Source organism: Argiope bruennichi, chromosome 7 (assembly GCF_947563725.1).
Source record: "Argiope bruennichi chromosome 7, qqArgBrue1.1, whole genome shotgun sequence".
NCBI lineage: Eukaryota > Metazoa > Arthropoda > Arachnida > Araneae > Araneidae > Argiope > Argiope bruennichi.
This window is the reverse complement of record NC_079157.1, coordinates 75093556-75110200: the sequence shown is the minus strand read 5'-3', so window position 1 is coordinate 75110200 and position 16645 is coordinate 75093556. Positions and strand designations below refer to the sequence as shown.

General features: G+C 29.9%; 1 protein-coding gene across 2 annotated transcripts in view; it reads right to left on the bottom strand.

Annotated features, from left to right (window-relative positions):
• Positions 1-16645, bottom strand: part of LOC129975246 (rho GTPase-activating protein 18-like) — a 329739-nt gene that overhangs the window by 40234 nt on the left and 272860 nt on the right. For both annotated transcript variants that reach the window (XM_056088284.1, XM_056088286.1), the window contains exon 8: positions 50-227. In XM_056088284.1, coding sequence (XP_055944259.1) covers positions 50-227 — 178 coding nt within the window. The remainder of the gene's footprint in view (positions 1-49; positions 228-16645) is intronic.

Genomic DNA, 16645 nt, shown 5'->3' with positions numbered 1-16645 from the left:
AGAAAGGGTACTTCGCAAACTTTATGAACACCTTGTATATAGAAAATACCTTTTCCTTTCTTCCTATTGGGTTTCCGTCTTCGTGTGGGAACCAATCCATATGTATCCAAGAGAGCAGCAACCTCGATGATGGCGAGAGAGCGCACCAGATTGCGATCGTTCTCGCCCAAATCTCCTATCTCTACATTGGAATTTCTCTGCAAGGCGGCCAAGTCTTTATCAATGTCCTGAAAAACAGAATTAATCGACTATTAGGAGCTTATCAAAATAATAAAATATAAAAAAAACTATAATAGAGGGGGATTATCGGTTAATATTTTTATTAGAGCAAAGAACTGAGCAATATAAAGAAATGTTGCACGACAAATTACAAATGCTGTATCAACGCTAATTAATCAGTTCTTCATGATTGTATAGTCAACGCTACAGTATAAACAAAAATTTAAAACGTTAATTTTTGAATGCTTTCTAGAAAACTACCCGTTTTCTTAAGCTTCAAACTATAGCTTGCAGAGCATCTTAAATTCTTAAAACTAAAATAATACTCCAAGCAATTTAGAATTCCATCGGCTTGTTTATTCTTTCAACATAACAGCATATATTACAAACATTGCCAGATTCCAGAAGGTTTACAATTGATCATCAGCTATTATACAAAAAAAATAAACGAAATAATATTAACAAAATATGTTTATCAAAGAAAAAATCGTTTGCTTTTACTTTAACAAATTTTTATTTTAACAAAATAAAAATGGTAGCAGTTATAAAATGTCTGAAACGGAATCGTCTGCTAAATGTCTATTAACAGATTTAGATTATGATATTTACCGAACAGTTCATATTAAATGTTACAATTATTTATTGTCTTAAGGCTATTGATGTCCTTATTATTTAATTTATATTGATAGTTTTACTATTGATAAAGCTTCAATTATTGTGGCTTCTTGATAACTATAGTTTCCTAATAGTTTCAGAAAATTATCTTTTGTAAGTCTTTTTTTCTTTTTTTTTTTGTTGAATTTGAGATAAACAGCGGGGAGCGATATTATTCTTGCTTCTTAAATGTTTGAATAATTTCCTCCAAGTTATTGTTTATATATAGCTTAGATATCATAGCTCAAAATGTTTTACTGGTGAAATGAAACTCATGATAGTTCGTCAACTGTAAAAAAAAATGCTTGTTTTCAAATGGATAGAACATTATTTTTAAAGAAAATTTGAAATAAATTTGAAAATCAGGCGCATTTCGCAATGTGACCTTTTTACTTTTAATATGTTAGCATTTATAAAGGTTTTCTATTAAATTTAGATATTCCGCGTGGTAAGGAGATGAGGACTGCTGTCTAAGAGATGACACGTTTTCAAAAAGAGCGCTGAAATGAGGTAGTTTTAAAGTACTTATTTTCATATGGAATGCCTGAGTAAATGTCAAAAAATTGCGAAATCACAAAAAGGGAATTTGTGAAAAAATTAGAGAAGACCCCCCCCCCTCCCTCCTTTTTTCAAAATGAACGATTCGTTTAAAATAATCTCTTCAAGATAACAGAAGATAGCAAGTACTTTATATTATAATAATAATAACTTACAATAAAAGGAAAAATATCTTTACTAATTCTGTAAAATAAAAATATTTTCGCTCATTGGCGATACTTTTGTCACCAAATTTGGCAACTTTTTTTTAACAATTTAGCAATATATTTGGCGATTTTTTAAAAATTTTTTAACGAATTGACGATATATTTGGCGACAAAACATTGCGAAAATCGCGAAATTGGTGAAATAAAAGCTTGGCTGCAATCACTGAAAGAGGATTTGTATTGTTTGACAACGGATTCTAAAGCCCTCTGCGCTTTTGAGCATGCCTTAGGAGGGGTTTAATTGCTCAAAATAGGGGTGAGAAGAAAGATGAAAGGAGGGAATGTTTATATTTAACAATAAAATAAATTCGAATTACTCGCAGACTGAATTAAAATAATACAAACAGAAACGACACGATATTCACATATACGTGAAAAAAAAATTGAACAAAAAATATCTATTAGGACGAAAATCAAGGTCAAAGAATGACGAAGAATTCCGCAAGTGCTCTCATCCTTTCGCGTCTCTCCTCTTTAATGAGATAGAATCGTCGAAAAGCGGGCGTCTCAGAATACTTAAACGAACAGAACTTGCCTGTTTAGTTTAGTTTAGTTATATTAACGTCCCGTTTTTAAAGCAACACTAGGGCTATTTTGGGATGGACCTCGTAATTTTGAACCTCGGTCAGATGACGAGGACGATACCTGAGCTGGCACCCCCCTCTCCACACCACGCCACACCAGCGTGAGGAATCAGTACTTGCATAAGCGAGAGAGAAACATGCAATCATGGAAGTTCATGACCAAGAGGGAACTGCTAAAGCAATATGATGTAACGTTTTAAACTTTTTCCATATTCTGCAAATGTTAGTGCGTTGCTGTTGTAGTCCATTATTTTTTTTTTTTTTTGTTAAAATAACTATAACCATTGTAAACAAATTTCTTTTTGCGCCACTTTAATTGAAGTCTATTCAATACACCATCACGTCTGAAACGTAACAGTATATAACAATGCCTTCACAAAGCACAAGAAAGAAAGGGAAATAAAAACTCTGACAGAACCAACTCGGAAAAGAAATGAGGAAAAGAACAAGATAAAGCGAACTTTTTCATGGACATTATAAATATACCCATTAACATCATCATAACATTTTACTTTTATCGAAGCAAGGAGAAGAAAAAATATTTTCCCACAAACAAAACAACGGCAACGAAGACCAAACAAAACCATCACTCCACTGAATAGCCATAATAAAAACAAATGCTCCAGAACTTGTAAAAGTATTAGAAGAGTGAGAAAAGGAAAGAGAGAAAAAAGAATCCCACCAATTAACTTAAATCCTTTCCTCATTGCCATCCATCAATTACAAAAGAGAAGACAGTTCTTATGTGAGGTGACATGGATGGAGATTTACAAATCTTCACACGGAAGTTAAAACATCCGACAAGAAAAGACGTAGAATTGGAAAGATTTTCTGTAGGAAGCGGGCCAGGATTTACGATTTGGTGTTACCAGCCATAAACCAAGGAAATAGGTTTTGGCTGTCAATCAAAGTGGAAGTGAAAACACCACTGTATACTTTTCACGACAAAATCTTTCATGGGTCTCATACCAAATTGTTGCTCTTAACCTGTTTTGGTGGGGGATTTTTTGGAGCATTTTTTACAACATTACGTATAAAAACAGTGGCCATTATCACTGCTGATTATTTTGAATGGCTGAAGTATATTAATCATCCTCAAGTGGTATTAATTAATTAATTAATTAAGAAACAAATTAATGAAAAAAATACACCGGCAAGTGTGTATTTTTAGATAGATTAAGTCAAAGAATAATAAAACGGTTAAATTGAGCAATAAAACAGTAGTCTTTTTTTTCATTCAAATTAAGTTTCATTCAAATTTAATTCATTCAATTTTCATTCAAATTTCATTTCAAATTAAGAGATTTCCCAAATATTCATGAAAAAAATTCTCACGAATATATCACGAAAAATATTCTTTCCTTCTACCTGTTCTGACTTATTAATTAATAAATTTCTTAATTCGATGAAAAAATTGTACAGTGCACACTTAGTGGTATCTTATCTTATAGATTAATTCAATAATAAAATATCTTATAGATTAATTCAATAATATTCAATATCTTATAGATTAATTCGATAATAAAAGAGACTTAAAATATTTGCATTATAAAAAAAAAATCCAAAAAAATCCAAAAGATAATTAAAATGTTAATTAAGTAAAATATTTATAAGTTCTGATTTTTATAGTATTTAATAATTTTTGTGTCAATGATAATTTAATTTGAGAACAGCTAGAAAAAATTATGTTAAAAAAAATCTGGAACATAATTCCCAAGAAATGTGGAATGCATTAATATAATGGAGCAGTTAAAAATAATTAATGACAAAATTAAATTTGTTGCAAGATTATTGGAATATACGAAATTCTGTTTGTTTCAGCATTATGTATTTCTTAGACATAAGCATGTTATTGTTAAATTTAAAAACTGGTAGATACTATGATGAAAAGAAGACAGATTAGTTTTTTGATTATAATTCTTCAGATAATTTTTCTATTATGGCTGAAACTTTTCATATTATTCTAAACTTAATATAAAGTTGAACACCATCAGCATTCTAAAGTTCACAATTCAAGAAATCATTTTATCAAATAATGCTTATATTACCTACTAACTGTCTTTTGCCACCAACTGGACACCTGAAATATATTAGCTGTGCTTGATCGTAATTAAATTTCTTATACATAACTTTGCATTCAAGATTCTCTCAACAAAGTATCTTAAAGAATAACATTTTAGCGGCATTAAGATATTAAAATTTTAATTGTTTTACACCATTTATATTTATTGTATGCATGAACCTTCCTTATGGAATGCATTTCATTAAAATTCCATCAAAAATTTAAGTATTCGATTTCAAACTGAATGTAATTCATTTGAGGTAATATAATTGTACTTTCTGGATCCTCATGTAAACTGTTTATATAATATGCTAAATATTTCTTCCTTAGATTTTAACAACAGAAGATAAAATATTAGCTGAAACAATTAAAACTATTTAAATTTCATTGCAACAATGAAATATATTATTGAAAATTATGCATAAAATAATTTTAAAAATTGTTCAGAAATTAGGAAGAAATTATATTAGGTGCTTAAATGTATTTGGATCATTTTTTCACTTTAAAAAGGCATTTATTGAGAAAAATTGGTACTCAAAATATTTTTCAATTGGTAATCAAAATATTTTCCAACATTTTCTACAACTTTTTCTCATTTTCGCCCAATAAGTCTTGCAATTGATTGTCTTCGAAATTTTTGTGGTCATCCAGGCCGTTCTTTGTCATTGACATCAAAACCATCACACTTAAAACTTTGAAACCAAAACCGACTTTTGGGATATGACAGCGCAGTGTCACCATAAGTTTCTAAAAATGACTGATGAGCTTCGACAGCAGATTTCTTTAAATCAAACAAAAAAACCAATTCATGTCGAAAATGCAATTTGACCGGTCCATGATTGGGGTCTTTATACACTAAATAACTCAATAACACTAAATGAAAAACTTTCATAATGATAACAATAAAGTAATAGAAATTGGTAAACCCAAAACCATTGTCATTTATACAGATACTTCGCATTTTTACCAATAGATGTCGCTACTTAAAATACATGTAAGCACCTAATAAAGCAATTAAACTGGTGTCATTAAAAACTACAATTTTTAAAATTTTTAAGTGAATTTAATTTGCACTGTAATATATTTGGAAATTGTATTTGAAAAGTATCAAAATATATTTAAATATTTCATTAATTAAAATTTTACTAAAAAAATTACAAAAAAGAAAAGCGTTTCGAGATACGTATTCTCACCGCCCAAAATATATCTGCACCGAATTTGATAGCTCTAGATCTTATCTTATATTGGTAAATCTGTACATTTGCGGCATAGCCCGTACAATAAAGATACATTTCTTATGTATATTTTCACTGCATACTAGTAGTGTTCATTGTACGTTTCGTTTATAATAGCATATAGCTGGCAATAAACGCTGTAAATCTACTCATCAGAGATTAAATATATTACTTATGAATGTTGTTGATCGTCCTAATTTCGAATTAAAATACCCTGGTTTTTAATCAAAATCCCTTCTCTATTTATATTGGGAAATCTATACATTTGTGGCATTGCCCATACAATATTTTTCTTATGTATATTTTCACGGCATACTAGCCTTCATTGTACGTTTCGTTTATAATAGCATATAACTGGCAATAAACGCTATAAATCTACTCATCAGATATTAGATGTTGATCGTCTTAATTTCGAATAAAATGTCCTGGTTTTTAATCCTAAAATCCCTTCTCTATTTATATTGGGAAATCTATACATTTGTGGCATTACCCATACAATAAAGATATTTTTCTTATGTATATTTTCGCGGCATACTAGCCTTCATTGTACGTTTCGTTTGTAATAGCATATAACTGGAAATAAACGCTATAAATCTACTCATCAGATATTAGTTATTTATCGTCTTAATTTCGAATAAAGTGTCCTGGTTTTTAATCATAAAGTCTTTTCTCTATTTATAATAGGAAATCTATACATCTATTTCATATCATGTTTCAAAACTGCTCACTGTCCAAAACCAAGTTCATATTAAATTCCAATCCTACTCCCCAGAGCAATTTCTCCTCCCACCCTCCACCTTGTGACCACAGCAGTGACTTCTTTTCCCTAATTGATTGATTGCGTTTCCGAGGATTCTCTCGGTGGAACCAACCTTCCCACGGAAAACTAAATCAAGTGGAAAATGACTTTTCCGTCGGATTCTTTCCGAGGACAAAGTCAATTAAAGGCCGTCCCCTCTGCTTGGCACCGTGAATGTTCCAATTAACCCCGAACTGATCTGGGAGTTTGTTCGAATTCCTTTTCTCTAGGGTTGAACTGCGCTTTCTTTAGGTGTCGATTCCCAAATGTTAAGGTGTAAGGAAATGAAGGGATTAGTTTTCAGTAGATGAGGTGAAAGTTGTGGTTAAATAGCAAGTGGCTGAGGTTCATTGTCATAATGTCGGAACTGTTTACAGATGCATAATTTGAGTCTCATCGGGAAAAAAATGTATGCGACGAATTACAGAATGCTTGCGTTTTCTTGGCTATAAATAAAGCGACAGAAGAAACAACTCTCTATATAAGTTAGTTTTAATTTTGTTATATTAACGTCCGGTGTTTAAAACCCCACTAGGACTATTTTGGGACGAACCTTGTAATTATGAACCGTGGTCAGTTGACGAGGACGACTCCTGATCTGGCACTCCCCACTCCAAACTTCCATACCACCCCAGAGGGGGTACTTTTCGCCCCTACGGATTTAACGTGCACCAGACCCACTTACAGCACGTTTCTTTGGTGGAATCAGGTCTCGAAACTGAAATCCTCTGTTCCGAAGACCTTATCACCAGGCCACCGCGGTCTTGTCTCCCTACATAACGATGAATGTTTGTTTCTATGGATTTTAAAATACTACATATCTATAGTTTTTTAATGAAATTCGGCGAATATGCTCTTCAAAATGAGATAAAGATTAGATAAAGTCCAAAAATCAATTAAAAATTAAATCAGTTTTAGATGCTTATTAGTTATCCTTCTGAAAATATTATCTCCTAAAAATTATTTTTACACTGTTACAAAACTCAAAAAATCACCTGTTTAATTACATCAGTTTTATCTTCTTGCCATTTTCTAATTTTAATGAATTTAAATTTAAAACAAAAATAGTATTTCCATTTCCTCTTTTATTTTGAAATACATTTCTTTTTCAAGCAGCATGTACAGTGATTTATTATATACCGATTTCTTTTAATTCATATTTTCTCAGTCATAAAAAAGATGCTATAGCATTTGCATTACTCTATTTTCTCTTTTAGATAATAGATGGCGATACCTAATTAGGTACGCATCCCATAGTGCTCTGCGATTGTAATAATAATGAGATGAGATGCTGTTCTAAAGTGTGCGCATGTTAATGTCTTGTCTTTCGTGTTTGTGTTTGTTTTGTGTGAAATGTGATCATTAAAAAATACGTCTTTAGGTAGAAAACATATGCCCTGTTGTTTCCACTGCATGGATCATAATGATCTTAATTCCACCACAATGTTAAAATTTTAAATAAATCCGTTACATATGAATAGTTTAATAGCAAATAAAGCCAATATTCAGGGCTGGTAAAGTAAAAATGGGTAATGTATTATAAATAATATATTTTCTGTGTGCTTTGTAATACTTTGCGTAGTAAACAAAAGCTTTACTACTGAAATTCCTTTGTTTAATGAACCTTCATTTACCTGTCTTTTTTCTTTAATTTAGCAGTTCTCTAGTATTATAGAAAAACTGTATTCGGAATATACCTCGAACACTTTTTGATTTTATAAGAAGTATTTTTTAACATGTTAATTTTTATAGGGTGGCATGCTATCTGTAAATTATTTTAAACATGATGAAAAGAAAAATCTTCCGTAACGCTCTGTAGGTCAGATAATTTATGGTTCTATAGAAGAGGTTAATTTAGATTTTATATGTATGTAATATATAGATAGTAATTTCTAGATTTTCTTCCGTAATAAATTATCTCGCACTAAGAAAGGTTTTGTAAAATAATTATATGTAATTGAAAATCATTTAAAATTTTAACGTTTTTGTTTCTTTAATAATATTGGAGCGAATCTTTGCACAACAAAAACATTGACACCAACTCACAATAAGAAGAAAAAAAACCTTTTCAAAGATATTAATTTTGTTTCTATGCATTTTTACAGACATTTTTAATCCATTTTAATACAGAGGTCATAATGAATTTATTACCAAAAATTTTATACAAACGCAGTTTCCTTTTGACATGATCATCATGAAAATTAATGCATTTGTCAAATCGATGGACCAGAACAAATGCATTGATAGAGACTTCTTTGAAAAATATTGCCGCCAGGGATTCGAGAAGAATTCTAAGCTTCCAAAATTATGAACAGCTTCAAAGGAATCCTATCACGTTCTACAAAAAGGGTATTTGAAACAAGGTTGTAATGTCTTGATCTAGACTGATCAAATAACGAAGCAGAATTTCAAGACAATTCTTTATTTTACAACTCTAAGAACAACTTTTCTAATCTTGGTTAAATAAATAGTTATTTACACCTATAGTAGGAGACAGAACAGTTGAAGTCAAAGGTTTATCTTGAAACTCAGTTCTCCATACGGAGGAACAACACCACAGGGAACAAACAGATTGTTAGTCAACACGACCACTCTAGGGGTGGTTCTCAGACTCCGAACTGGTGGACGTAGTCCAACAGTCTGCCTGCAGTTCGTTTCTTCTCCTCTCCCTAAAAAAAAACCTCCGCACTTTATTTCGGCGACAATCTCCACCTCTTAATGTACATTGGTCATTTGAGCTCTCTTTCAACCAATAGGGGTTAAGCAATATGCTTCCTCAGCGGCGCCAGTCGATCGTGGAAAGGTCCTTTTAGTGATGAAAACACGAAGTTATCATAGTCCTTTCACAATGAGAAACATTTAGCATCCAGATGTTTGGACACCCCTTTCTCTTTGAAGGTACTATCAATATCTCGTGAACGAGGAATTCCCGCATGTGGTCTTTCACTGTAGTCGCTAATGAACAGATGCGAAACCACCCAGGTGAAAAGATCCACCATCTGGCTATCCCGAGGAGTTTGGTAATTAACAGCGACGACACAGCTGGCTGTAAATGTCTTATCAGTACTGGGGAACGGGAAATGTTACAAGGTCCACCAATATGATAAAACTCTGAATATTCACTTCTATTTTGTCGAAAATCAGCATGTTTGTACATAATGTTTGAGCAACTTCTAAGTACATAATGTTTATACATAATTTTTGGTAATAAATTCCTTTTATTCTTTACTTTTGTCTTTTTTTATGGACTATCGGAAGTTAAAAGAAAAAAAATGTCCCTCGAAATTCATTCTATAAATACACATACGATAATCATCGTTAAAGAAACATCCACAGCATCCACCATTATTGATATTTATTAGATAGACATTTAGTTTATTCAATCCAACCGAACCAAACATCTAATAAATATATCTAATAACATATGCCTCTGTACCAGTGAGTATTTTGATTTATTAGATAAACGTCTAAAAAACACTGATATATTTATGTACTATAAGCAATTTACTAATAACAATTATCAGAAAAGACAATCCTCTAATATATTACAAAATGTGCTATTTTGATTTATTAGACAAACGTCTGAAAAACACTGATATATTTATGTACTATAAGCAATTTACTAATAACAATTATCAGAAAAGACAATCCTCTAATATATTACAAAATGTGCTATTTTGATTTATTAGACAAACGTCTAAAAAACACTGATATATTTATGTTCTATAATCAATTTACTAATAACAATTATCAGAAAAGACAATCCTCTAATATATTACAAAATGTGCTATTTTGATTTATTAGACAAACGTCTAAAAAACACTGATATATTTATGTTCTATAATCAATTTACTAATAACAATTATCAGAAAAGACAATCCTCTAATATATTACAAAATGTGCTATTTTGATTTATTAGACAAGCGTCTGAAAAACACTGATATATTTATGTACTATAAGCAATTTACTAATAACAATTATCAGAAAAGACAATCCTCTAATATATTACAAAATGTGCTATTTTGATTTATTAGACAAACCTCTGAAAAACACTGATATATTTATGTACTATAAGCAATTTACTAATAACAATTATCAGAAAAGGCAATCCTCTAATCTATTACAAAATGTGCCACTTATAACTTATGCCCGATTGACACAATATCGAGGCTATAAAAATGATTTCCTAAGGGTGGTGTAACGAAGATCATTCTTCTTTGCTTTCGATGTTGTAAAGATGAAAAAGGAAAACCAAACGACCATTAAATGTGACAAAGACAGTGTAGTAAATTACATGTTTGGTTAAACAAACAATAGTGAAGAAAGAGGTTTCCGCCATATGGTTTTGTCGATCGAAGAAAAATGGGAATCTTTAGTTCAGAATTTATCTGTCATCTCTAGGCTATCTTTCAGATAAATCTGTCATCTTTTAGAGATTTTATCGGTTATTGTTTTGAAAAAATGGCATTTATAAGCTGCAGAATGTACTTTATGAATCTTTTTTTCCTTTTGTAATTCTAAAATATTGTTTGGTAATTTTCATTAAAATAGATAATTACAAAATAATTATTGGGTTTATTTCACTAAATATATTTTAAAAGATATTATAACAATGATTTGGCTTGGTTTGAAGTTTTATGGCGCTAAAATAAGCATGAAGGTCATACTGCTCCAAACAAATTCAATTCTAGTTTAAAGTTAAAAAAAAACAATTTCTATTAAAATGATACAAAAACATTTTATAACAATGAAAATTTTTTAAAAAAATTATAAAAGCGATTACTATAAAAATTGATTATTATATTATTATTAAAATGAAACTATTATTATAAATTATATTATTATAAAAAATTTCAATTATATTAATAAAAATAAAAATTAAAGATATGAACATTTAAACCTTTAATCCAAAATATCGAAACGTCGATTTTATGATTGGTTATTCGTGTATCTTTGCATCATTTTTAAACTTTTTTCTTAACTAAATGACAGTGAAAGCATGAATACACAAGTATTTAACATCGCGGCAAATGAAGCATGTATAAACACAGATACTTAGGCAATGAAATATAATGTTATAAAATATATCTAACTTCTACTACAGAGATAACCTCTATTTGATTGCAAAACAGAAAATCTATCATTGCAGCTCTTGTTTCTTTTCTTTCTTTTTTTTTTAAGAATAAACTTATTAGTTATAAATAATTATAGCTAATTAACATATAGATAAAAATTAAAGTTTTTTTAGTGATTTTAATCCACGTGAAACCAAGTACAAAAGCTTGAAACGTCGCTGATTCATTTCTTATTTTATTTCAGTGTTCATTGAAATTTTTCACTTTTTTTTTGTCGTTACATCGTAGTTTTTGATTTCACCAATATTTGTTTGATTCCAACAAATTTGAAAAAAAAAAATATTATATGATCCAGGGAAATTACGCTTAATTAAAAGATCTTCAATACACAGAGATGTATACAGACTAATATTATGGGGCGGGATGTAATGCTAAAGAATATAGTCATGAATACGGGAATTTTCTGGTAGGCTTTTTTAGGGGGGGGGGTCAATAGCAAGCACCAAGTTGACCGGGAATAATCCGTTTGGGATTAAACTGTTGCATTATACGTTTAATGATCTAATTTTTACAGCAAAATTAGAGCTGATTTTTCCAACTTTTGTAAATTATTTTTGTATAAAATAAAAGGAAGCGTTAGTCTAAATCATTTCTTAAAACTGCCATGATTGCTAACCATTCACATTAAATCTACTTCAAGCTTTGAACATATATAAAATACATACTATGCATAAGATATATAATATATAGAGTATATTACAACTTCTTTGATACAACAAATACTACTTTTTTATAGATATGCTATCTTGACTATCTAAAGAATGCATAAATGTTTGTTGTTTATAACAGTGATGTTACAACAGAGCCCCCGGCGGCAAATAGACTGTTCACCAAAAGGTTTTTCTATATAAAGAAGATTGGATATGAAAGGCCACAAAAAATGTATTATAAAAATAAACCAAATTATATAATTCTTTGAACTAATCGGTTCGATCAAAGTTTTTTTTATGTTGTTTTTTTACGATTATAAAACAATCATATATAGCCCAATCAATTGCTCAAATAATTTGGTACTCACATTTCTCACTTTATGACAGAATTTTTTTTCCAAAACATTGTTTAAGGCTTGATGAAGATCATGATCCCCATGACAACCTCCCCCCCCCCCATTGCAGCCGCCCCATCTATACATTTATGAGTTACGTTATGTGTGATAGCTTGCTATTTCTAATATGGAAAAAAACTATAAAAAGTGATATTAGATATGGCTTGCAAGATGGTAACCTAATTGATTGAATAAAGGATAACTTAATTTAAAAATATAGATAGCATGCAACAAATCTAGAAAATAAAATAATTATTCAATAACAATTTCAAGAGAGATATATTACTTGTCATTTGAGGTATTTATTAATATTATTTTGGCAATTAGTAAAAATAATATCAAAAGAATCTATCAAAAACTGGAAATTAGACAATTAGTAGAAATTCATAATGAAGCATATTATTAAAATTTTATATTTTTATACATATTCTATATAATATTAAGATGAGCTAACTATTTTCCTCGGCCCCTTTTTTAATGGCCTAGAAATAAGACTTAATAAAAAAATCTCATGGAAGACCATTGAAATAAATATAACCATCCTATTATGATAATGGAAACTAAATGAATATTTATTACGCTTAAATAACCGACAGCACAATAGAAACATCAAATATTTATCTTAAACAAAATTTGTTCTTTATTTGTAAGATGAAAAATTATGAATTAGGAAACTGAGTACATTTTTTAGCAGAATTTTAAAAGTTTGGGGAAAAGTTTCCGAAAGTAAACATTTAAATGAGTTAAATGAAAAGATCTTAAAGGCAACATATTTTTTAAGTACACACTTAACTATCTTCAGAAAACTTTTTTTAAAGAAATTGAAGTGGACTCTTAAATAAATATCACACCAGCTTTCTAAAGTAAAAGAAACCCCAAACTCATTTAAAATATACCCCAGCTTAAATAAATAAAAGTGAAAGTACTTTTAAACAAGAGTTCTGAAGAGTATTATCACTTTTTAATGCTTGGCGGATATAGTCTCACTTAGCTTAAATTCGGCGGAAAAATAATAATTAATTAATCTCATTCATTGGAACTTAATTGTCTCAATTAAAACTTCGAGTATTTTGATAGGCGACGTTAATGTAAAAGAACAAGAAACTCTGAATAGAATTACTTTATAAAAATCAGAAAATACTTAATTTAAACAAAGCTACCAGCCATTTTATTTTTAATTTTCTTTGGAATTTAATTCGCAGAAAATTATTGCTTATTGTTTTAAAAGATCGTCTGCTCAAAATCTTCGGTTTCAGAAAAAATATATATATATATATTAATAAAAGGGGAATAAATTGGAGAAGCAATAAAGGAAATGGAATTGTTTTCAAGGGAAATGAAATGAGAGAAAATATTTGCATGCAATATTATTTAAATGTTTATGGTAATGATAACAAATGCGAATAAATGCTAATTCACTCAAAAGCATCAGGGAATTTAGTTTAATTTCCGTAATTTCGTCTGTTCCTAAACTTGTGTTTTTCACTTAAATAAACTAAATTTTATAAATGGAAAGCCTGTTTTGAAAGTAATTATTGCAGGATTGGATTTTTCATTCAAGACATTTTTAACTATTTCAGTTGCAACCCTATGGGAATTTCAAACGAAAAAGATAAAAACGAAAACAAACTTTGGAAAGAAGCACGAACTACTTTCAATCAAAACATGATTTAATTTTCCACCATTTCAATGTTTATAGAACAAATTGTCATTACATGTTTAATCATAGATCCATTTTTTAAAAAAGCATATACGTAAGAATTAAATATAATATTAAAATAATCTTAAATAAGATCGAGAAACACTTTTGCTACACATGTATTAACTTCTAAATAAATAATTTTCAATCGCATTATATATAAAAAAAGAAAAGAAATTATATAGCAAATGTAATAAGCATTTCTTGAGAATTGTTTAACCCATTATTAATCACAATATATTACAACTCCAGATGATAAAGTTAATTTACGTTCAGGTAATACATATACTTCAATTTAATGGCACCAATCAATTTTAGGATTAGTTACATTAAGTTATTAGTTAAGTAAATTACAAGAATTAAGTTCATTCAATCCTATTTTGAAACCACAAGCGACTTATATTTTTATGGATTTTGTACGCTTAAACCTTGGTCAGATGACGAATATTTATCCGAGTCGCTCTTTTCTTTCCAAAACCTCAATATTAACTCAACATTTGGCAGAAGGAAAAAGGACGTAACGAACAATATATAAAGGATATCCTAAAATTAATGCAAGATTTGAATTTACCACCATTCGTGCAGAAAGTGTTGGCAATCCTATTAAAAAACCCATTTGACAGCGGATACTTTAGGGTTAGTAAAAATGAGGCATTACACGATAGAACAACGTAACTACATAACTGTATTTTTTTTATCTAATTCGAATCTTGCGTTGTTCTATCTTGTAAAACTCTATTTTTACTAACCCTAAACTATCAGCTGTCAAATGTTTTTTTTTTGTAGGATTGCCAACACTTTACTGCACAAATGGTGGCAAATTCAAATCTTGCATTAATTTTGGGACATCTTATATATATAATGATATTTTAAACTTTAATTTCAACTTAATTAATTTCCAAGATTTTATCTTAATTTAGCCCATCGTAACTTCATTCTAAAATATTCTCTTATTTCGTGATCCAATTCCACTTTCGGTTTAATTAATTTCTCTGTAAAAATAATGTGCCATCAGTACCACGCATCAAGAGAAAGTGATATCTTCGGTTTATCTTGAAAATGTGTCAAAGGTCAAAACGTGTATTGAATTGGCACCTAGTCAGAAATCTTATATTATATAAGACTAGTGATCATTTGTTCGTCCCCTTTTGCCTTCTGCTTTTGTGTCGCCCTGCGCCGCCTTGTAAATAATTATGCTTTCCTAGATGGTGGTAAAGAGAGAATAAAACGAAATTAAAGATACAAAGTCTCTTCACTGCTTGTTAAACCTGCTGCATTCTGATTCAACCAAAATATATTACATATTATTTAGTCGACAGTATTCGAAATATATATATATATATATATAGAGAGAGAGAGAGAGAGAGAGAGAATTCGATTTCCTTATTTTTAATTCCCAATGAAAAGTTAAGTCACTAACGATCACCTGTCTCTCACACTTTCTATTTTTGAGTAAAATCCCAATAAAAAAACCTGCTTGATGATTCATAATGTAAGGGAAAATAACAAAATAATAGAATTATCCAGCCTCAACCACTGTACGATACCGCCGATTCTTATTTCATCATAAGGCTCATAACGTTGATATACATCCTCAAAGCCACTTCCCAATCAGCTCTTCGTTTTCAGCGTAAATTGCAAAATAAAACATTGACTCAACTTCTAATCTCAACTGCAAGAGTGATTTCGCCAATTCATATCGCCATATTGCTTCATAGACAAACAAGCATGAATATGGTAAAAATAATACTTTCATTTGATGTGATGAGATGTATTTCATCAAATAGGGTACGCAATACTAAATGAATGCTATTCATATTGTAGGAGAATAGTTGGTCGCCAAAGAAGGCTAGAACAGATTTAAATTTGAAAACAAAATTATTGATTGCGAATTAGAAAATAGACATGTTTGCTTCATCAAAAATTATTTTTAATTATTATCTAGGAGTGGATATTTCCATATGGATAAATAGTTTAAATAAAAGATCATTAAATCAAAACTTATTTTCATTTTTAAGAAAGGGAATAAATGTTTTGCTTAATTTAATTTCTAAACATACTGGAGGCGATTTTATTTATCACTTTCGTAATCATCATTACATCAGACCGACATTATTTATTGGAACTTACAATAACTGATTTTCCACCTCGGAAAGCAGAACCTTTTCGGAACAAAAGGTATTTTAATCGTCTGTATTCACGCAAACACCTCGTTTATTCCAAAACACGCACGCAGTGGAGCAATGGGAATTCTTCACAGAACTACTTTTCTGTGAGTAAACATGAGGAAAAACAAAAGTCTTTGTTGCGAAGGGATACACAATTGCGGCACAAAATCGTCTGCAAGAGCGAAATATATATACCGACATTTTGGCAAGTGGGAAAAATATTATTTTTCCCATTCATCCTTTGTTCGGTGTTCTTATCAGTTTAAAATCTTTCCGTTTGT